This window comes from Ischnura elegans, chromosome 7 (genome assembly GCF_921293095.1).
Source record: "Ischnura elegans chromosome 7, ioIscEleg1.1, whole genome shotgun sequence".
Taxonomy (NCBI): Eukaryota; Metazoa; Arthropoda; class Insecta; order Odonata; family Coenagrionidae; genus Ischnura; species Ischnura elegans.
The window spans coordinates 28,444,018-28,469,072 of record NC_060252.1 but is presented as its reverse complement, the minus strand read 5'-3'; the positions used below and the strand labels follow the sequence as shown (position 1 = coordinate 28,469,072).

Genomic DNA, 25,055 nt, shown 5'->3' with positions numbered 1-25,055 from the left:
GGGTGGGTGGGGCGTCGTCCTCTCTCCGCCGGAGCGTTTCTTCGTGGGTTGAACGCCGTCTTCGTCCCTCCCGTAAGGTTAGCATTGGGGGGAGGGGCTCGCGATCGGACGGGGGGAGGAGGGCTTCCCGCCCGAGGCAGTGCATAGTTCCGAGTGGAAAATCTATTTGCTCGACACTCGCGCCTCACATGCCCCATCTCGTTGCAATTAAAGCAGCGCATGGGGTTTATTACGCAATCTCTTCCGAAGTGCCCGTATTGTCGACACTGGTGGCACATTGGCTGTGATGGCGCGGGTGAGAAGGGCGGCGGTGATGGGGGGTGGCTATCGCGGTCACCCGATGGCGTGGTGGGACCGGCCACTAAACATAGTCTATTTCTGCCTTGCTCGTCATTTTGTTCCTCCATTTTCGCGAGGCGCACTGCCTCTTGAAAAGTGGACGGCTCCCGTATTAACACGAATCTCCGGATCCCTTCCCTCAGCCCCTGTAAAAATTGTTGTAACATCGTCTCCTCCCGCACTTTGGCCCGCCATCGGCGTTCCTCTGGGTCGATCACTGAATCTTGCGGGGCTTCGCCCAGAGCTCGGATTCGCTCCGCGTATTCTCTCACCGTTTCGCGACCCTGTCGGCAATCTAACAATTTCCTCAACCTAGCCCCTGCGTTTTCTCGTGCGGAGAATCTTTCCCTTAGCGCGTTTTTCAAGGCCTCCCAATTACTTCCTACTTCGGGCGCGAGCGTATTCACAAAAAGCCTTGCCTTGCCCTTGATCCGTAATTTTAATACCATTACTCTATGGTTAGGACTCCATTGGCCCAAAGTGGCCGCGGTTTCAAGAGTTGTCAAAAATTCCTCGACGGCTATCTCCTCGTCTTCCCCCGAAAATACCTCTACGGCATACAAAAACCCGGACACATTGGGAGGGGTCCCGGTGGGCGGAACGGTGGTAGGATCCGGCATTTTTAAATGGATTGTGAGGCACGGCTTATTTTTAAATGACTTTCCGCGGGGTCACGATTATTCGTGATACCACCGTAGTGACCACAAAGTAAAATTTTGACAACGAGCCAAGATACGAAACTATCTGGTTAATGTATATTTACAAATCGGAAATCAAAAATTTTTTTTTTTTTTTTTAATTACACGAAGTAGGAAAACATGGGGACACGAAACGAGAGACCCGAAAGTACAGCTTGTATGCAAATCACGCTTCTGGCTCCTGTAAGTGAAACCATTCAGGTCTTACAGTGCCCTGGCATTTGAGAGAAATCTTCCCAGTCGGAGGCGAAATATCAATCCCGGAATGGGAATGACCGAACAACATATTTCCCGAGCAAAATTTTGATCGCCTCAAAGAGCGAAAAATTTTTAATTCCTCAATCTCTCAAAAAAATGAATTCGCCCCATGCGGGCATTTCAATTATCGACACCGCTGCCACCATTTGTAGCGTCCGCCCCGTGCTCTTTTGTGCGACGGGGATCGAACTCGGCTTCGCCGTGTGGGTCCTTGCCTTTGGGTGCCGTAAGCAATGAATTGATTCAAGCTGTAGTTTTTATAAATAGGAAAAGGCACTTTACCTTTGGGTCTCCCGAGAAGCGTACGGCTTTAAACAGGTGAAGGTCGCGGCGAGGCGGATAGAAGTCGGGCGCTCGGCAAGGCTGTGACTCTCGAGGGGCTATTCTCGCTCTTCCCTAGGATGTCCGCGGGTGAGCAGGAAAGTACTGTTTGCCGACAGTGTAGCTTAACACGGCACGGAGAAGACGGGAGATCTCTGCTGGGCCACCTGACGACCGCTCGTGGTACACACCCCGGTTGTCACTCCCCAACACCAACTGACTTCCTTCAGATTTTGAGGGTTTTTATATTCAAAATCTTGGCCCCCTAGGTCATATCCCCCCCCAGTTGACCTATAGGACTATATGGGGCTCTAGGAAGTGGAGTGTTTGTTACGACAACTCCATGGCGTTGCATCTTCCCGTCCTCTCTAAGAGTATTTTTGTGTGTCGTATTTAGCCTTTCACTTTCTTGGCCTTGAGTCGTCCTCTACTTCCGCCTCGCCTTGCGCGCCTAGTCACCTGTTAGCGAGGGAGTAAACACTTTCGTAACCGAATTTGCCGCAAATATCTTGCGCTCAAATTTCCGGTCATCACAGTATGAGTAATGGTAGTAGTACATAGTATTTTTGTTTTAAGGGTGTATCACGTATCTTATGTTAAAATTTTGTGTAAGGTACACCAGGGTGAGTGTAACCTATGCCTATCATCGTATAGATCACATATTTAAAGTGGTGCTCTTAGCGAGATTTTCATTATGTACTCCACTGTTGATAATACACGGGAATCACTGCCTATCCCAAAACTCTCGGTTAAGGAGCTGAAACACACCATCAATCGTAAGTGCTTCTTATCTGCTCATATAGTGAACAAATGCAGCATATCATTTTACGATTACCACAACAAGAAATTGAGGGATTACATTGAGATTATATCAGTAACTATGAGTTAAATAATATCTTAGCATGCTGTTATAGTTTGGTAATTAAATTATGTTACTATGAGTGAAATCAGTATAGGTTCCTCTTGCCCCAGATTATATTGTCAGTGGGGCAAGTGTAACCCATCATTTTCCACTTCCCCATCAAATATAAGTAGTAAAATGATTTTTTTCTAAAAGGTTGGGATATTTCCTTTTTGTAGTGGGGTAATTATTTCGGAAAGTTATGAACCACAGGTGTATAAGAGATGGTTAAATTTGCAACTAAGCCAAAATAAAATTATTCATCACTAATCACAGTGACACTTGTATGAGCTCTTCCATCTCCACCATCAGAAGAGACTAGTGTAGAAACACCCCAATCTCTATCATTAGCCATTAGCAGTACATATCGCATAAAGAACCTCATCCAGCTCTGCCGTCACCATCCAATATCAACGACATTGCTGATTCAAACAACCTTGCTGTCCCAACATCAAGCATGAGTAGGATCTCACTTGAGGAGTTACTTCTGGAGCAAGTAAAACAAGCAGCAAGGGTTAGGCATGGAAGAAAAAGAATGTGTGGAGGGGTAGAAGTTACCACATCAGAGGGGGCATTTCTAAAACTGTAAGAAAATGAAAGAAGAAAATCTGAAAAGCGGGTGGAAAAAAATAAAAGACAGTAGAGTTTCATAAGGAAAGTAGTGATGAAGATAATGTTGAGGAATGCTTAGATGACTTATGATGATAAACTGATGACTATGAAATACGAGACGAGATCAAAGAAGTGAATGAAGAAGATAACTTCACAAGTGTAATTCAGAGAGATTTATTAGCAGTGCAGATGAGTGACAGGATTCTTGCAAAATGTTGTCATAAGAAGAAAATAAAAATGTTTGTTGGACGGCTGACGGAGTCATGGTACAGTGTTCAATCTTATGTCGTGTGATGACTACCTTCTCTCTTCGAGTCGTCCTGACAGAAGACAACTTATTGCTATGAATTCCCTTAACAGTAATGCATACAAACCTCCTCTGATTCCATTTGTATCCAAATACTATTGCCACCGACTGCGGAATAACACTTATTTCTCATTATCCAATCAATTATCAATTTCTTTTCATTATCACTGTATGGTCTGGGTCTGAAAGTAAAGAAAAATGATAGCAAAGGAAAAAAATTATAAATGTCATTTGTCAATGTTGAGAGGTATAAGAAATGTATATAGGTATATGTTATTAAGTTTTTATCAGTCATAAATAATCTTTTTATCCCATTTTACATTTAAATCCATCAACTATAAATTGCTTTCTTACATTAAGCTCATATTGTCGTGGTTTTTCCCAGAAGTCAATTTAAGAAACATTTTTAATTTGCCGCAGTTAAGCATAAAGGTTCATTTATTCTGAGGCAGTACATGAAAAATACATGAACTGCCAAAAAATAAAAATCAATTTACAAACCATCTTAAACATCAAATCTTAAACTATGGTCTGTTCACTTTATCTTTGCGGGTGAGCTGGTGTGGCTTAACCGAGTTGGGGTGAGAGGAGGGAAGGTTTATCTACACGTGACTTTCCCTCTGCCAATCAGCAGACAGTAGGCGTAGCCTAGCACTTTGGAATTTCAGTCGCTCTCAGACCTCCGTCGTGTCAACTTCGTGAATCTGCTAGCTGTGTTGCCAAATCTCGCGTGTTCTCTTGGTGCTCTTCTTTTCTTCCATTTAAATCCAACTTATAACTTACTGTTCCTCATTCTTCCACTTCAATCCTTTTCCATCTCCTTTCCAGAAAATATTTACTCACCTTTTGCATTCCCATCAGCACCGACTCCCTCCCTCCCCCTATTCCCTCTCAGTACTTTTCCGATCCCTTTCTTACCAAACGCTAACCCTTTTCCTCAACTCCGTATTTTCTTTTGGGTATTACAACCTATATAGTTTTGGATACCTCTGATTTAAAAGAGTAGCATCCGAACGTGTTTATTGAAGGCGCTATGGAGAAGAAAGTCAACATTCTGCTTTGCAGTAGCGCGAAGAACATTGCGTTTAATGTTCTTCATTATTTTCAACGGGAAAAGGAATTGGGACAACCAATTCTTTCTCTCGAGAAAGGAAATTGACTCCGAAAATGAAGATACTGACGGGAGGGAAGACGAGGAGGTTGATTTATTAGCCACACCACCCCAAAAATAAGTTACAAAATAAATTATTTAATAAAATACCCGTCGTGCTACTTTTCTCCATTCTTTTGCATCCTCATCCTCACGAATTCCCTTGCACTCCCCGTTTATCAGAATGTTACACCTATGTAGGCCTTTCACCAGCGGTCTCGCATTTAGCGGACATTATCCTGGCTTCTGAGATGGGATTATCCTCAATCCCCTCTAAATGAGTAGGTATACATTGTATCCGTTGTTTCGCCACCGGGCCCAAAATATCTGTAGCCACGAGTATGAGTCACACCTTTTCAGTGAGACACTAGGGCGGCTATGTACATTTGGCAACGTTGAGGTCGCTCCTGTTCTCTCTCGGTACTACCCCTTCCCCTTCAGCGAGTTCCTCCGAGAGTGTCCGGGATCTCACGAAAGCTCACCCGCAGAGATAATATAAAATGAACAGATAATAATACCCTAAAAGCTAATAAAGTACATAAATATTTTTGCTCCTCTTATTTCAATCACTAAAAAAGATTACTTAAAGCCTAACTGACACGTAATCCAACATATCCAATAACACAAGGAAAACCATTGAGCTAGTGCTTTTACGATGTCATAATGCAGCAATCCTAAAATATAAGTATCATTTTCGGCCAAAAATGAAATACAAAACAGAAAACCACACTTCGGTAAGGCTAGATAATCAAAAAAGCTAATTATCAACTGTAATAATGCCATTAAATTGCAGTATAAACATTCTTATACATATAAATGTTCAGAAGCTCATATACCAAAATAGAATAAAATATGTAGTCAAACTAAAACTAATTCAGACAAAACTTTGTCCAGCATTATAGCAAAACAATCCATGCAAAATCATCTTGTAAAAAGAAAGGGACAGCAAATTTGGAAAAAAGTACTGAATGAATAAGGCATTGCATGGTATTGATGAATGCAAAATATTACTGTTAGGAGACAATTTTGCATATGTATTTATTCTGATTGCTTCTTAATAGATTTATAACATACAAGTGTCAACAAGATTGCTATTGAGATATTAAACTACATATCTATGAATATACTGCATGACTTGATGATGCCTATATAAACTACTACTGGTACCTACTGCAGTTATTTGGATAGTTTATAAATATTATCATTATAATAGTTAAAAACTCACATATTTTTCAACTGCTTACTAGGTCGAGGCTCCAAATATAAAGATTCATCAGCATCTTCAACATCTGATTTACAGTCCCTGGAATAAATATATTTCAAGATTTTAATTTACATATATCTACATACTACATAGAAGAGCTAATAATAGCGCAAATACCTCCATATAGAAAACATTTTATCAATAAAAGTGGGCAGTTGACAATAAAGTTTATTTACTGCAATGATTATAATAAAATTCTGGCAATGATATACAGAATATGCATGTGTCGAGATCATGGAAAAACGTTGTTCTATTCTGATATAGTACATGTAGTATTTTATAAAAGTTAATAAACAATTTTGAAGTACTAAAATTTTAACAAAAGAAGGAAATAGGTAACATCCACATAATTTATATGCAGGTACAACTAGCTAACCTGGCATTTTTTTTTGCCATATAAATTATTTCTAGTAAATACCGTATTTCTCCGAATATTATTTTCTCCGAATATTCTCTCCCCTTATTTGGATGCTTGAGTTTCCGGAAAAAAATGGGGTTTGAATATGGTCCCCCCTTTACTTTTACCATAGCTATTTTGGAAAAAAGGAGGGACTATATTTAGACAAATACGGTATTTTGGTGGTAAAATAAAATATAACTAACTAACTTGTGTGTGTGTGTGTGGGGATGTGGTACACGACTTTTCCAAAAAAGAAGAGAGCAACTTAGAAGCATGTCTGCCTTACATTCCTGCATATGCAGTTCATGGGATTCAGATCCCGACTCCCAGGTACTTTTTGTAATATCTTTGGTAAATGGACATAATGCAACCAAAGCTCTAATACCACTGTCTTGGGAGTTGAACTTCAAAAGCATACTGATATTGATTTTCATCACCATACTGATAAAAGGTATGGCATTCCCTATTTCAAGCAAATTACATTTATTTCCATAAGTCACGCCACCAAGATACTATATGAAGATACTAATATGAATCTTAGTTTACCTTTTCAAAGGTATATCTCTCCATGATTTTTTCTTCAGTAAAATCAAGTTTGCATCATAATCTTGACAATATTTAGAATTTTTGTTGAGCCTGAAAATAAAGGGATTTGTGTAAACCAATAGGTAAAAGAGATCTAACACAAAATTATAGATTAAAGATACAAGTTAACAAATCCATTCATGTCCAGCAGTGGGGTAGCCTGGAATTTTGTTTGGGGGGGAGGGTCCAAAATCAGGGGGAAAATTTTTGAAAAACAGGGTACTCAGTAGAGGGTTTTAAACTAATTTTAACACTTTTCATAATAAAAAAACTTCATTTGTTGAAAAAATATTTATTAAATTCATGATTTTTCAATATTTTGTTTCCTTTCATGAAGGAAAATGATTGTATTTTTATATTTTGTGGGGGGAGGCACCCCCCAGGCCCCTCTGGCTACCCCACTGATGTCCAGCATCCTATTAAGAATAAACTGCCTTTCTTCAATTTTATCAGAATTTGTACGAGTGCCTTGAAATGTCTGATACCTACAGCTTCAGGACTAACAAAGCTATCGTCGACGAATTTAATTTCCATGATTGAGTTGCCTCTCTTGTACATGTCTTTAAAAAATATCTTAAAACTCATAATACGAAATTTACAGTACTACCATACTCTACATTTTTCTAAGATGACTTAAGTATTATGAAAAAGAAACCAATTTTACCAAATCCTGACTATTTTCTCATTTCATAATTAATTTATTAAGAATTTTTACTGATCAATACTATTACATACTAATGCAAAAAGAAGTTAAGGTATTGATAATTCAAGAAAAATAGCAGGGAAAAGTCTAATTAACAAGTTAGAAATTTTGTTTACCATACTTCATATCAAACTATGACATTTAAAAAAAAAATTTACGGCTTCAAACACTAAAGGAGCATTTATCTGCATCTAAAAAGTCCACAGATACATACTAGATCCATATTTATAATCTGATGAGAACAAGCTAAAACGTTACATATTTGATAGTATATTTAGGGGCAAAATAGGATGCAATTTCCAGAGCACGGCCAAAGAGCAAGAAGCTTGCTGGAGGTACAAAGTTGACTCATCAGTCTTCTCTGACATCAGCTGTAGATGTGACAATGGAACATTTTCTGCCCCAGTATACTGCTCTTTACAGAAAAAGCATAGGTGTCATGGAAATCTGACACATAAGCCTTCCATGAAATTATTTTCTTAGTGACATAACCTAATCGTTCCAAACCGTTCCCCCTCCTATCTCATTAGCTTTCTTTCCATCCCACTGCCAACCTCCTGATTTGACTAACATCGTAGCCCTACAGCATATGCCAACTTCACCAATGCCACCTCCTCCATGCATGAATGTTTAATGTGTAAGAGTTTATAACAGATGGGCCAGCAGCCAAAACCGGTTAAATATAAAATCATTTGTTTCAGCCACCTTGTTCTACATTAATGATATTGTAGAGTTCTTCCACAAAGTCAAAGCTTTTCATTTTGATAAAATTCTTCAATCATTGTTAATAATTCATCTTCATAGAAAGACACCACAAGGAGATGATAAAAAAACTAATCACCTCAATTTTTACTTTAAAAGTGCCACTTATGCAAACTGTATGCTATACCTACAATTGCATCATTTTCACAGTATACTCACACTCTTTAATGAATGACTACCAAAAAATGTTCATGCACATATTTTATATTTATGTCCAGAAATGAGATTCACCTGAATAAATCAAACACTTTCTCATCAAAAATTTCACGAAGGGAACTTTTACTTAACGTCAACAAAATAATGAATGATCCACGATTGAATTGTGATTAAGATGTGATTGCACTAACTGAAACCTGGCTTAGTCCACACATTCTAAGTAATAAATTAGGTTTGAGTGATTACAATATCTTCAGATGTGATTATAACATGTATTCTAGTGTGAAGAAGAGTGGTGGTGGTGTCTTGATTGTGGTGAAATCCAATTGGCGCGCACTAGCGCGACCACCACCACGACCTGTGGCACACGACCAGTTTTAGCATTGCAACAAATGGAGCTACATGCACTGTTTTGTTCTGTTCAACTCAATCTAAAGTTCTGATAGCCACCATTTATTTTCCTCCAAATTCGTTATCTAGCTACCAAACATACTGCGAAACTTTAGAAAACATCACTGATTCTGATATATATTCAGAAATATTGTTACAGGGTGATTTTAACTTCCCGAGGATTGAATCCTGGGATTTTTTGGAATGTAATGATTTAATGACAAGAAAAATAATATCCCCACCTGTCAGAACTCTAGCAAATACGTTGCACTATTTGCAGCATATGCAGGTGAATTATATCCACAGCACCTATGGTAAATTGCTTAAGTTTTTACCAAAACATGTCCAGTGACAACTTCCCGTGAGTGCTGTTCTCTTCTAAGTTGTGACCCCTATCATCCTGGACTTAATATTTCCTTGACTCTCAAGAGTCACATGAGATATACTGACATTGTTATATCTAAATATAATTTCAAGAAATGTGACTTTGTCTCATTGAACAATTACTTAAAGTTAATTGGTGCAGAGAATTTGAAAAGCTCTCTACTAACAAGGCTATTGAACATTTTCAATCAATACTATATCAAGGACTATAACAGCTTATCCCAATTACTACTTTTAATTCCAGCAGCTATCCTCATTGGCTTAGCAACGAACTAAGAAAATTGATTGGCTTCAAAAAGTCACTTCATAAACTTTATAAACAAACTGGGGCCGTATTCTGTAACTCCAAACCGATCGGTGCGGCACCGATTCGTCGGGTGCGACGTCACACCGACTCCCGGTAAGAAGTCGTGCGATTCTGTACGAACCCGGTCGGTGCGACACCGACGAGAGGATGGGAGATCGTCGGTAGCCGTACCGACAGCAAAGAGGTGTCGGTACGGCCACCGACTAATGGGTTTCATGAATTCCCCGGTGCGCATTGTACGTTTTATTTTGTTTTTACCTCATCACCGAGTAAATAATGAGGTTTTCTCCAATGTTATCTTTTTCTGCCCCTTCGAATACGCCTCTATAATTCACTGTGTCATCATCTATATTAATTACCTTGACAGAAATATAAGATAATGGTTAATAAAAATGAGGTTTGCTAACATATAATGACTTTCTCTCATTTATGTTACCGCACTTTCACTCACTTGTAATAGGCTTTATTTCTCTCTATCATCATTTATTTGCTCCTTTGACATAAAAAAGATATTTTTGATTAAATATGAGTTTTGTCGCAATGTTATCACTTTATATCACTCTGAATAGACGACTGTTATTTCACTCAATCATCAATTTGGCGTTTCTCTCGGCATAGAAATAAGATCTTTTTATTTAAGTATGAAGTTTGCCACAACGGTATCAGTTTCTTTCATCTGTAACGGGCAACTATATTTCATTTCATCGTCAGCCATTGATTCCCTTGACGATAAAAGAAGATATTTGTTAATAAGTATGAGGTTTACCGCAATATTATCATTTTCTCTCACTTGGAATGCGCAACTTATACATATGTATTTCACCCAATCACAATTTATTTACTTCCTCGTCATTACACTTCTTTTAATTACACCCAGCTCCATATTTTTATAACAATTTCCTAACTTGTTCCTCTAATATGACATTTACATTTGAACCCTACGTTCACGTTCCATGGTATGCTATTTTCGTCTGCTACGGGTAACCTTCCGTTGATAACATTTATACGGAACTTACTTAATGACAACTATATTACCAAATCATGAATAAATAGCATTATACGGAACCAATATTTAAAAAAAGAAACTACGATCTCAAGGATAGTTTCAATAATTCATTCCAGCAACAACAATCTCCATCACATACAAACTTTATTGTGATGTTGTAATATTGTTTCCTTCGATTCTGTAGGTACAGCATTACTACCACACATTATATAAGCATTGTTAACAACTTATCCAATATCGTTTATCTTAATCTAGCAATAAGTCGTAATTTCTGCAAATAAAAAGATTGAGAATGACGACAACAAACTGTGCCAATGAGTCTTCACTTGTTTTTACCCTTCTTTCATTGGTGGAGACACGTGAAACTTCGGATATATTCGGATTTTCCCTGTTTGGGAAGGAAGGGGAACCGTACCGACTGGTTGTAAACCGACGACCTTACAGAATCGCTGAAAGTGTCGTCATCGGTGCGGAATCCGTTGTCGGTACGGTTTGATGTCCAGTCGGTGGGCTTGAAAGGGAAACCGACCGGTGCGGCACCGACGAAATACAGAATACGGCCCCTGGTTCGCATTGTGTTTATGTTAGATTTTCTGAAATTAGGTCTGAATTTGCCAAGATGATTAATACCCATTACAACAGTTACATAATTCAAATGGAGGCATCTATTCCTGGTAACATTAAACGCTCTTGGAATCATGCCATTGCTGTAAGACATACTGATAGATTACCAAATGTAACGTGTCTTCATGATCAATTTGCATACTTGAATGAATGGATCGCCAATTTATTTGCTAAATATTTTTATCAGTGTATACAAAACATGATAACGTCCCTATTCCAGACTACCTATTAAACTCTTCTTTTACTATAGCATAGATAACGGTTTCAGTTTATGAAATTGAGCATAAACTGAGTAATCTTGGTTTAAATAAAGGATCTCGACCTAATGAACTCCCTTCCCTATTTTTTGAAGATGCGTCTAACCCTATTACTGTATCCACTATTCATACTTTTTAATAAATCCATCAGTAGTGGCAGTTTTCCTGATTCGTTAAGTCCACTTACATATTACCTGTACATTAAGAGAGGAAAAGAAATATCATCTCAAATTATTGCCATATTGCAAACTGCCAGTATTTGCCAAAGTTTTTGAATCACTGGTTGTAGATACACTTAGTCCTGCTATTAACAGCATAATCATCTCAGAACAACACGGCTTTATTAATGGTCACTCTACTTAGACTAATCTTCTTACTTTTAAAAACCAGTTATTGAAAGCTAAGGAGATAGTTACTCAAACAGATGTCATACATATACCAAGTTCTCTAAAGCTTTTTGACTCAGTTAATCACAAAATTCTCCTCAGGAAACTAAATTCACTTGGTTTTATTGGCACTCTGAATGCCTGGTCTGAAAGCTATTTATCAGACAGACCACTTCTGGTGAATATGTATCAATTCCTCAAAATCCAACATTTTTTATGCTGCTTTTGGAGTACCACAAGGCTCCAATTTGGGCCCCATGCTATTAACCCTTTCGAGACGGTGGTGCTCTCGCCTTAGCATGACTGCTGTACTGAGCCCAAAGAGACTCTTCCGTCCCCTCCATGCAGAACATTTTTCAGGACATTCGTTAAGAAGGGTCTCACTGATAATCTGACACTCTCAGCACCAACCTTTTTCGACCCTTCCTAGTGGGGGCTCCACACTATCTCTGACTACGAGGGCAGTTGGCCTCCCTCCTTTTGGGGTTCATAGCCCTACCAGCGGCATTGGTTCGCGGTGAATCATACTTTGTTTATATGAATTAGCTATATGGATATTTATTGCTTAGACTTCGAATTGAATTCCTTGTTTGATTTTGAGAATTGAAGCTCTACCTTCAATATTAATGCAGCAACAATTTCCATGTTGATGTTTATACTGAAATCGAAATATAAGTTCATATTTATCATGGAATTTTGTTTGAAAACTGTAAATGCTTGTCAAAAGACAAAGAATTCAATTCTTAGTTTATATTTTTTTGAGAAAGGAACAAATATTTATTTCGCAAAATGACTGCATGCACAATTGAATGACCACGGTCCCTTAGCGCTAAGAGAGGAAATATTAGACAAGGGGTCCAGGTACCTGCTCCCAGATTTTGAGGGTAAAGTCTACTGCTGAGTTGGGACCCGAAACAAAGACATCGCACACCCACGACCGTCATAAATGGGAGAGAGCTAGGAAACATATATACAGTGGAACCTCGTTAAAGCGAGTACGGGATATAGCGACACTCCCGCTATAACGAGAGATAGCCGATGCACCGTCAATTGACCCTACAATACGCGTGTTAAAAAATTCGTTTTTAGGAGACCCTTTTGGTGTTGGCTCTCGCCATAGCGAGGGTTTCACCGCCGGAAGACTTTCATCAAGACTCCTTAACCTCTGTAATTGCTAGCGATCTGTTAGAAATGAAGTTAATGGAGTGCTCAGTCTCAAATTTATGTGGTAAACTGTCGTTCGATAAATAAGTAGTTAATTTTGGTGAAAATATTGTGGCATTAGCATTCGCGAATGCTTAATCTTCTTTTGTTCCTCGGGCGGCAGAAAGCAGTGGGCAGCATACCCGCACGTCCGTGAGTTGCGTGAATAGAAAGCATTTGATGGCAGTCACCATGGCCAAAAAAACACCAAACACGTCTAAGCGAGAAAATAAAAATAAAGGAGTAATATGAGTGTCGAAATTAATTTATCTTCCTATTCGCTCTGCAAAATTAAAAAAAAAAACAAAAGCGCCCAAGGAATGCAGACGATGAAGAGTTATAAGGAGCTTTGTTCGGGTGGTTTTGCCCATTCAAATCTGCGAGAACTTCTGAGAAAGGGGCTACGCCCAAGCCTGAAGCGGAGTATTTTAGGGATAGATTGCGAATCGAGAATTTTAAGAGTGCGGAAGGTTGATTATACTAATGCGAAGCACCAAAGCGTTATCTCCCCTCACAACTCCCCTGGTGATGCCTGCGGTGTAAACCTGAAGTCATGGAAGAGAGGACTCCGATCATAAATATCTTTAGAAGTATTCCCCGCGTCATATAACATAGACGAAACGGAACTTTTTTTACATACAACTCACCGACAAAACCCTTGCAGTATGAGGTATTTCTTGCAATGATGCCTCTAAAGGTAGGTAGTGCGCCTTAGCGATGATGTAGGATGTACGAAGCAATGATACTCAGCGTGAATTGTCCGGATGGACGTATTTATTCTCCGTTGCGGATTTACAAGGGTGAACTATTCGGGTCATTGGTCGGAGTCGTACTGGCGCTCTCTTTTGTTACGTGGGTAGCCGAGCATGCCCTGGTGGCCGCTGGAAGAACTCACAGAACAACTAACTCTCGTTTGCAGTGCCGTGGTAAACTCGGTGTATCATTTCAAATACGTCGCGAGCGCAACACTCAAAAAGAAACTTTTTTTCAACAACGGTAATTTTAATCACATCATTTTTCAAGCTTAGCAAACTTTTTACCGTAGATGATGAAGATATTACATTATCTGATAGAAAAAGTCTCCCAAGGCGGGAACGTTATACAACCTTCCACCGGTAGAAACAAATGTAATGCGTTATTTCACTTCACTGCCGGTTAACGTACAGAAACAATAAACATACACCAATGGAAACCTTTGAGACATTAAATAACCGCGATACTGTTTTGTCAGTTAATTTTTGAATTTTCAGTGGAAAATACCAAAATAATAGAATGATCACGTAAATGAACTAATTAAGTGCATAGAAAAATGACTTCGTCGGTTGTGCATTCGCATAATGATTGACGAAACAATGCTTTCCATGGTTTTTTTCAGTGCGGCGCTTATAAATGGTTTGAATAGTTAGTCGTTGTTCGAGTAAGGAAATTTAGTGATGCAAAAAACATCGCCTTTCGTCTGAATTTATGCTTACGTTTATCGGATAGATGTTCATCTGTCGCCGCACCACTCCTATTCCTGTATATCTGTCTGCAACAGGTATATTGGCTATTATTTGCTCCACCCCCGGTAAAGCGACAATTCGCTATAGCGAGTGTTTATTAGTGCACCGTGGGGTGTCGTTATATCGAGGTTGCACTGTATTCAGCATTCTTTCACCTGCATAGGATAAACTCTGACGAAAATTTGCAGCTTTCATCTCCCTAGTCAAGATACATCCAGTTGCATATTTTTGTCTTTCGTAGGAAAAAGGTTAAATACGAGGGTTGTACCAAAAGTAAGGTTCCCATATTTTTTACAAATACAAAACTTTTTTTATATATATTATTTTTCACATCGTTAAAAAGCTTACACTTTTGCCCATTTTTCAACGTAGTCTCTATTTTTTTTACACACTTTTAAAGACAGTGCTCCAGCTTTTTTATCCCTAAGTCGAAGAAGTCTCCTGCCAACCCGTTGAGGAAGTGTGTGACCTCTGCTCGGACTTCATCGTCGCTCTTGAAGCGTTTGCCACCTAAGAGTTTTGTTTGGGGATATAATAAAATACCCACGCTTCATCTACGGTGACGATAGAGACCAACAACTTCTCCTTGTTGCCCCCACCTTAAAATTGTTGAAGAAATTTGCGAGCAGTGTCAAGGCATTGCTCCATGAGTCCGTCAATAAGCATCCGGGGGACCCCGCAAGCACACATCTTGCAATAACCCAACATTTCTGTTTAAGTTCTTTCAATTGTGCCGTGAGAAGCTTCAGAAATGCGTTCAACAAATTCATGGACAGTGACCCTCCAATCTTTGAGCAGCTCACTGTTGATCTTCTGGACAATCCAAAACCGGTGGTCTTCCACTCTGTTCTTCATCGTGAACTTCCGTGCGACCCTCAGCAAAAGCCCTGCAACATTTGCAGACGTGCTGAACGGACATGCACTCTTCACCATAAAGTTCAGTCAGTTGCTGATGAATCTCCAATGGCGTTAACTTCCTTGCAAGGAGAAATGGGATTACTGCTTGATCCTCACACTTGGCGGGAATGGGGATCATCACTTTCGTTGTTGACAGTTGCTAAGCCAATAATGAGCAACACAGTGAATCGCGGACAAGAGAATTCGAGATTAAGGGAACCACTGCGCACGGCAATATTGTGGGATTTAGCCTTGTATCTTCGCTCAACATTGTAGCTCATTGGGAATCTTACTTTTGGTACAACCCTCGCATATTTATAATTGATACCAAGGATGTCCTTGATCCAGTTCCTTTTTTACTCTATGCAGATGGTGTGAAGATTTTCCAAATCATTCGTACTGAAACTGACTGTATCTTTACAAAACTGTCCACAAAGGCTTGAAACATGGTGTTGTCTGAACTATCTGAATTTGAATATTAAAAAGTGCAATACTGTCTCTTTTCATAGGAAAAAAATACCATATCAATTTCATTACAAATTCAAAGGAAATATTCTATCATCACAAACTCACGTAAAAGACTTAGGAGTAATATTTGATTCCAAGCTTAACTTTCTGCAACATTTCATTTATATTCAAGCAAAATCATTTTAAGCCCATTGTCTTTATTTCAAAATTTGGAGAAAACTATTTACAAAGTGCAGTACACCACTCTAGTTAGAGCTATTTGCGAGTACTGTTCTGTAGTATCTTACTATGTCTCTCATATCAATGCCATAGAGTCCATCCAATGCAAGTTTGTTTGTATGGTTTCTAATACGTTTCAATTATTTCATAAAGACTATAGCTATTCTGGTGTCTTGTCTATATTTCATCTTCCGTATATGTACAAGGGAAGGCAGAGCTCTAATATTATTTTTCCATATAAGCTGTTTAATAACCTGGTTGATTCCCCTGCCTTACTAAGTGAAATTCACATCAAAGTTCTATCTTATTCCACAAGATGACACTCCTTTTGTTACTAGTTATCGTTCACGTTATTACACTTACTTTTCCCCACTTGAGCAAATAATGCATGATGCAAACTCATGTCATAACTTGGACCAATTTTTTGCTTATTTGCCTTCTGTTATGAAGTTCCAGAGAGGCATACTGGATAGGATGCTTCCTGATACTTAATTCGCTATTATTTATTTAAGTGTGTGAATATTAATCAAAAATTACCTTTTGTCCTCCAACTATGCATGTAATTGTTTTTCATTTTTATTTTATTACTGTGTTGAGGTTTCATAATTTTTACAATATGTACTTGGCTATGTATGATATGATATCACCATTTTATAAAGATATTGTAATTGGGCCTTGGCCTGTTGATAAAAAAATATGAAATATTAAAAATAATAAAACATTACCTATACTTGTTGAGGTCAAGAAGACGATTTGCTTCACAACAGTCAGTAATATACATGATACTAAAACACTCTCCCTCACAAAACATCCGTGATTCTGGTTTTTCCAGTAGTATTGTGTGGGGACCATCTCTCTTCACATGCAATATTCCTCCGCCTTTCTAAAATGACACGATTTCAAGAAACCAACAAAATTGATCAACAATGCTATAAATTTACAATAAATCAGAAAGTAAAATACATAATAAAAAATTATTTCATCTAAAGACCTTACAAGAAGATATACGATGCATCATGAATACATTACAATAGATTGAAAAATTACTGTATGAGAAAGAAATAAGAATATCAATACTTAGAAAAAAAACATCAAGATAGATATTCATTTGCAGAATAATAGTTCTTATCCTGGAGGATATTTAAGTTTCTCTTAAATGACAACATAGAATAATTTGCTTTCAAATTATTAGGAAGTTCTCTAAATTGCAGAAATGAACACAATAGAAAAATACTGATGAAAAATATATGCAAAGATGTACGGAACAATCCTGTACGTGGAAAATGAGGAGGAGGCTGCCTGTAGGATAAGAAGGAAACGCCCTGAGGGCAAAGCATAGAATGTAATACCAGTGCTACTCTAAAGGACAAAATTGGAGGATCGATGATCAAAGACAAAGTGAAGAGACGGAAGCAATATCTGGAAGAACAGTTTAACAGAGTCTAAACATAGAAGCAATCCACGAGAAAATTGAATTTGGTAACGAAATGGGAACCCCAACATTCTAGGTCATAGGGGTCATTTACTCAGACCCAATATCATAATGTATTAATGGAATTTAGTTGATGGAAGAGAAAGATAAATTAGAGCAACATTTTTTTCCCTCACTTAGCCGTTTTACATTAACTTTAAAATGAATAAATGCAAAAGTTAGAGCTCACTTTTCATGAATTGCTGCAGTTTTGGCTCATTAACTAATTAAGAGAGACCCGAACCTGGGCAGAAAGAATTGCTCATTTGAGTTTTAATAAAAACTAGAGATGTGCGAATAGTATCCGCGAATACTCGAATACCTCGAATAATAGAAAGTATTCGATATTCGAGATCTCGAATAGTTATGCCAAAGGTACCGTCTCGAATACCTCGAATACTTTGAATTTCGCGTCATACACTGTCGCTCGCACGTCGTTGGTAGTTGACTCGGAAAAATGAGAACTCTAGTCGTCTCCTGCACGCAGCGCCGTTTTAGGCAAGCTGACGAAATACATCAAATTCACGGGTTCAAGCGGTGAAAAGAGTTGGACGTGGGGAACCGAAATTGATCGGATGAAAAAAATCCGAAAATCCCAGGTGTCCCCTATCCTCAGTTCCGTGGGATAGCAACATTGGCGCTTTTCCCACGATCCGCTATCCCCATCCATTCAGCGTTCGCCCCACCCCCTCAGACGATTTCCTCTTCCCCGAAAACAAAAGAAAGGTCCCGGCTCGTGCAGGGATCGTATTACGAAGACCTCAGCTTTGAAAAAAATATCAAGTTACCGGAAAATAATAGAATCGTGTTTCACCCTTCCCTCTTTCTCCCCACTGACCACTTTCCCGCATCCATCTTTTGATAAAATGAGAGGAGGTGTTTGACGTGTGTCCTTTGTGGCTAATAATGACAGGCACTTATTTTGAATCTTCCCCAGGAGATGAAACTACCATAGGGAGGAACTCAGTGCCGTGGGATAGTGACATTGGCGCATTTCCCACGATCTGCTATCCCCCTCCATTCAGCGTTCGCCTCACCCACTCTTGACGATTTCCTCTTCTCCGAAATCAAACAAAAGATCCCAGCTCGCGCAGGGATTGTATTACAAAAAACCTTAGCTTCAAAAAATATCAAGTTACGCGAGAAAATAAAAACGTGTCTCGCACCCACCCCCTTTTCTCACCCACTGACCTTTTTCTACCTACCTGCTTCGAATTTCCCCCTTTCTCGAGGTCAACTGCTGCATGAGTCATCTACTAGCCGGAAAGGTGTCTAACAAAGACTTTCGGCAATTGTTATTACACCTTTATTGGATTGAAATATTAGTAATGTGCGCGTAATTTAAAAAAGAATAAGACCAAACACGACATATTTCTGACTTTATTTAAGCATTTTGCGCAGGAAAATAAATACCGGGAAGAAGAAGAAGAAATACGACGGAGGCGTAATGCTCAAATAGGGTGGTTTCCTATTATTTTTTATTGCCTAAATCGCAATATTAATACTCCTGAAGTACGTATTTAACGCTTTTAGAGTTTTATAAGACGATATCTATTTTTCGCGATTAAATGAAAAGTGAAAATTCTCAAGCGCGCGAAAACGCGACGGGTAAGTATGAATGCAGGGAAAAACTCTGCGTGACATCGTTCTGGTTCCCGCTGCCGCAAGTGAGGTGACCTTGGGGCGAGGCTCTGAGCGCTATTACGACGCAGGATGCTAGCAGGTAGCCGAGTGCCATGCTAGGTGGTAGCGCTTGGCTTAAATAGGATTATTAATACCTTATCAAACAGACTGTGTGATTATTAAGACATGTTTCCCTGAGCTCTGTGCCTCATGCATGCATTGGTAACCTCAGACGATGTAAAACACCGATCCTCTCGAGTAGAAACTAGGTCCCTGTGATGTCACGTGGAGTGGCATCGCATAGGCGCCAATCTGGCCTTTTTCAAATGAGGTAAAATTGAACATTGCCATTAGTCTAAACCGGTATTTCTAGAACGAAATAATTTGTATATTATGAATACACTAATGGTGGGTAACGAATCACAATCAATACCTTTCGTTTTCTTTAATGAAGGAAACTACCCTATTGTTTACATAAAATTAAAATATTCCATTAATCAGCTAAATTCCTGTTTTAATCCTTTAAAGGCAATCACAATTACTCGCCAAAATCTTGGGTTTCCTGCTGCGTAGGCGACCTAGTCGAACATTTTCACATTCATCGTTTAGTATTCGAGGTATTCGAAATTCGAGGTATTCGAATATTCGAGCAATGATTTAATATTCGAATTCGATATTCGAATTCGAGAAATCTACTATTCGACCCATCCCTAATAAAAACAACCCACATGAGATGGATGTGAGAGGCTAAGGAGTAGCACAGAAGTGGTGAACTGCACATCAAGAGTCAGTGATGCCATTAACTTACCAGCGAAATGGTTAAGCCTGTTGATTTTTCCCCTCAAATGGCTCAAGAAGCTGGGCATGAATTGAAAAATGGAAAAATATGGGTCTAAACAATTTTCCAACACTATAATAATAAACAAAAATAAAAAGTAGGAGAATGAACCCATTTAAGATAAGAATTTGATGCAGCAGTGAGGGAACAGGAGATAAGTAAGGCATGTGGAATTGCAGTGGTATATTCCTACAGAATTAATTCCGGATGTCGGAAAAAATACAGAAAATACCAATACCAATGGATTTGTAGAAGAATATAATCATTCCCCATCCAGGAAAACAAGAGCAGAGTAATGCAACAATTTTAGGACCATATGCCTGATGACAGTATTGAAAATACCAACAAGGTTCATCTACAGAAAAATGGAACAAAAAGCAGAAGAGGACCAATTCCCATTCAGAAAAACGGCCAATTCAGATTCAGAAAAAGGGCCATTTCAGATTCAGAAAAGGCAAAGACACAAGAGAAGCAATTTTGGCCATTAGGCTGCTCATAGGGAAGAATAAAAGCTGATGATCATTGAGTTTGTGGACTTCTTCTTGGAAGTCTTCTTCGACTTTTGATAATGTGGATAGGAATTCACTGCTTAGAATCCTGAGAGAAATTGGAGTACTTTACAGTGTTTATATAACAACCAAGTGTTGGTGATAAAATCAGGACCCAGCAGTTATGAATAAAGAATAAAAAAAGGAATAACAGAAGTCTGTGGTCTGTTACTACCAATTTTTAACATTTACATCAAGAAAGTCATTAACCCATTAATCCCCAGCGTTGCGTAATCGCAACATTATAGAATCGTAATTATTACAAAAAACCTTTGCGTCAGGATAATTTTTTCTCTGGTTTTCTGAATTCCTGAAATACCTTTTGTTCTTATTCAGTTATTTTCGGAAATTTTTTCATTAAACTAATAATTTTTATTTTACTTCGAAATTTGCCTATTTCGAAGAGTTGAAGTACTAAATATTGTAAATTATTTTTTACAAATATTTATTGAGTATTCTTACTATAGGTAATGTTTTCTCTTAGTTCGAAGTTTCTTTATTCATCATGTTTATTTTTGTCACAAACTTCCGTCGTTACTGGCATAAATATGGTTGTTGTAAATAATGTTGCGTTTACGCAACGATGGGAATTCTCTGGTAGACCAGAGAGCTTTTCTCAAAGCATAACGAAACTCGTCAGTATGGCTTTTAATCGACAACTTAGTCTTTTGGAGGCAGTTTAGCTGCATTTTTGGCACTCAAAGGTTGTGAGTTTACAAAGTAAAAGGTGAATGGCATCTTGAATTCCAAAATGGCCATCGGTACGAAGTTTACATTGAACACTGGTACTTCGTGGGGTCAAACTTGCGCCCACACGTGGAACCGATACAGGGCAATGTCACTCCCATGTCGTTGAGTGGAAGGATTACTTAGTAGACGTTAAATTCAGCTTCAGATGCATTCAGTTTCAGAGATGGTAGAATGAGAGGATGAGAAACGTATTAGTTGAAGCAGGATTGTGATGGAAGTTGGAGTGTTCCTCTATTCACTCATTGTAATTTTCTCCGTGCAATCCTGAGTTACCTATTTTTTCTTTTATCGCTCAGGTGATGTAAGGCTAATAATCTAGCTTCAATTGGATTCGTATCAGTTAGATAGTCCTATGAAATGTATCTTTATCTCTCATCCAGTAATCATATCAATAATACCGCAGTAGTTTTTGCTCGGCGTTTTGCAAAATGATTCATCCAGGGGTTTCATTCAGATTTAAATGTGAAGAAAATTTTACCCGTTATTTCTACGCCTCAGACGTATACTTTAGAAGAACCGTCAAGAAGGTACCTGAAGAATATAAATTAACAGGAGAGGTGATGTGTAATATTTTCTTAACTTTGGAACTACAATGGGGATTACATCTTCTCAGTATTTCAAGTATGGATGATTGCAGTAGGCAATTCAAGGCAAATCACAGTTTACTCAAGTAGTATCTAAAGAAAAATCGTCCAGTTAACGCGCACGCCCAGGCAAAAGATGCAGAGAACAAACAAGTTCATCTAAATGTGACAAAATAGAATCTACATCCGTAGTAGTCCCGAATTTCTGCGTGAAAAAAGTAATAGAAACACTTATTTTTTAACACAATTTTGAGCTACTCAAATAACTACGATGAGGAGATAAATAACCATGCATTTACTCAGAGTAAGGCAGATTTAAAAAATATAATTGGAATCCCAATGTTGTCGGGGTATCATATATTACCGCGCACTAAGTTGTACTGGACAAGCTAAGAGGAGATGTCTGTCGCAATTGTGAGGCAATGTATGACGCAGATTCGGTTTGATGAATTACCTAAATAAATAGTGACAGCTCTCCGTTCATTCTCAACTACACAAAGTGATAAATTTTTGAAAGTCGGATCTATTCTCAACAGACTAAACGAAAATTCCATTCAGTTAGGAATTTTCCTACCAAATGGTCCATATTTCAGGTTGCACACAGTTAACATGTTATTCGTTGGGAACAATTCAGAGTAGGTTATACATCGTGGTGTCTGGTCTCTTCTACAGGCTATTTTTATCAATATTTGCCATATGGAGAGGCGGAACTTGAAAGTGATATTTCGTGAAAGGTGTTCACGAAGATTCCCGAGGAAAATCGAAATATCATCAACGATTACAATCAGGGAAAGGGAGGGGTAGATTTACTCGATAATTATGTTGCATGTTACCATATCCAGATTTAGGGCAAAACAACCTCTATTCCGAAAAGGGGTTGATAGTCCAAAGGTGATTCCGTGGTGATTTTACGCCAAAGTCACGGGCAAAGAAATTCCTTTGTTAGAATTTCGGTCTGAGATCGTAAAATTTTACTGAGGCAAGTAATCGTTTCCAATACAATGCTGATGAATATGCTGATTTGGCATAAAAATCGGTGCCCGCTTGCGGGACACATTAGGAAAAATGACATACCAAGAGATGCCCGTGAAGGGAGAATTAGGCATTTCATCCGCAAGCATACTTATAACTCCCGGCAAAGATGTCGAGTGTGCAAATCAAAGATAAGTTATGTTGTGAAAAGTGCTACGTTTAATTCGACGCTGAATATTATTGAACATTACATCAGAAAAGACGATGAAAAATAAAATACGCGACCTAAGTTTTAAAAAGTTATTTTTTGTTTTTATTTACCGGGGTTTTCCCAGCGTTGCGTAAACGCAACATTATGTAAATCATATATTATGATGAATATAATATTTTTTTCTGAAAATTAATCTTAATTAGGCCAAACTAAACCGTAAAATACGAAATAACCTAAGGTAAAAGCCCTATATGCAGTCTGGGGAATAATGGGTTAATGACATCAAAGAGAATGAAAATACGTAGCAAAAAAATTAACATGACATGATTTGCCAGAGTCTAATGTAAATTATACGTTTAAATTATAAAATTATACCAATTAACTTCTACAATGCCAAGATCTTGAATTTGATATGAATAATGTGCTAATACATGATGATGACCGGCAGAGCAATGTAATGTAATAGCATAGTATAATATGATGAACCACATGAATAAGCTAATTGATGATGAGGGATTATTCTACAAAAGGACATGCAGAAGCCATTAGTGAACATGAAAAATAAAATCTATTGAACAGTTTTGCTAAGGCATTGGTGGCATTTGGATTCGTCATGATGGATATTTCATTCGATTAGACCCAGAATCGGGCCAGTCAGCAAAATTGAGACCTTAGAATGAGCCGATAAATGTAGCTACATTCGTTTGAAGGGTATGAATTGGAGTTTTCTTTGAATTAAAAGTTCGGAATATAAAAGCAAATAGATCGATCCAACCACTGTAAATGACTGCAGAGTAGTGATCAGGCGTTTTTCTTTCATTTATTATGATTTACCACAATAATAACATTTCATTGGATTTTGAAGTAGATTTTCCGCACATTCATAGGGCAGTTCCGGCTTTTTAAGTGTATTCAAACGTCTCTATCACATTATTTTCAAGCATTTTAACAGGTCATGCCAGTCGCTTAAGTTAACTCATAATTAGAATTGAAATGTCTTCAACACGACAAATTGTTAGCGTAATATTTAGCGTTTTTCAAATCGTCGTGAGGGCGCAAGTATGATGTACTTACGCGCTTATGAAATATGTCGGGCATAGGCAATATGTACCTTTATTAGCAGAGACACAGAAGAATAAGAAGAGTCCGAAGAATATCCTCGTAGGGCAAACTCCAAAGGTGTCCCTTCATCGTCAAGAAAAAGTACCGGTAGTACGCTGTCCATCACTATAATTACATTTAATTCCTTGGACAGCTACAACAAAGATAGCGAAAACAGCTTCAGCTACTGGGAAAAATAATCATAACATTAATCAATACCAGCAATCTTATACATTACATAATTGGCCGCTCTTGCAAATTTCTAACCAAGTGCATAACCAAACATTTCATAGACATACCCATACTTTGGCGCGAAACTCATCCACCACGCACGACTCCTAAGATGTTGACATCCATTCATATCCGTGCGCACAAACAGGAACGGAAATGGACGAGAAACCATATAAGCAAGTAGACCCGCCATTCTCCACCCCTACCCATGGTTCGCCTTGTAGGCAACATCTCCCCTCCGCTCCCTTCCCTTCATGGCGCCTTTTAAATCGGCGTGACGTCACGGTTGGGAAGCGCATCGTTGTAGTGCATGGCTAAAATGGGGATTCACTGTATCACTGCTGTATTTTGAACTTCTGCTGCTTACTTACGCTACGGAAAATTCTGGGAATAAATTATACATATTAATGAATTAATAATTAAGAAATAAATAGAGGATTGGATTAAAATAACTTTAAAAAATAAATTTGCTTTATAAAAATCAATTTTATTTTATTTATTAACCAACTTATTAAATATTTTCATGAAATTACGTATGTATGTATTGACAGAGTTTTCGATTAAATTTTTGTAAATAATTTACGACATAATTTATTTTTTGAGATTTTTTTAGATACAAATGAGGAT

General features: G+C 38.2%; 1 protein-coding gene across 3 annotated transcripts in view; it reads right to left on the bottom strand.

Moving 5' to 3' along the window:
* Window positions 1–24,607, bottom strand: part of LOC124162088 (telomeric repeat-binding factor 2-interacting protein 1-like) — a 35,735-nt gene extending 11,128 nt beyond the window's left edge. Inside the window, exons 1-6 of one of the 3 annotated variants that reach the window (XM_046538465.1) lie at window positions 24,497–24,606; window positions 24,208–24,381; window positions 16,825–16,982; window positions 6,797–6,886; window positions 5,812–5,889; window positions 3,504–3,618 (exon numbers count right to left, since the gene is read on the bottom strand). In XM_046538465.1, the coding sequence (XP_046394421.1) occupies window positions 3,504–3,618; window positions 5,812–5,889; window positions 6,797–6,886; window positions 16,825–16,982; window positions 24,208–24,321 (555 nt within the window). In that variant the 5' untranslated portion in view covers window positions 24,322–24,381; window positions 24,497–24,606. Of the gene's footprint in view, window positions 1–3,503; window positions 3,619–5,811; window positions 5,890–6,796; window positions 6,887–16,824; window positions 16,983–24,207; window positions 24,385–24,496 lie in introns of all 3 variants that reach the window. The other 2 variants (XM_046538464.1, XM_046538466.1) reach the window with 2 other exon arrangements.
* Between the last annotated feature and the right edge of the window lie 448 nt (window positions 24,608–25,055).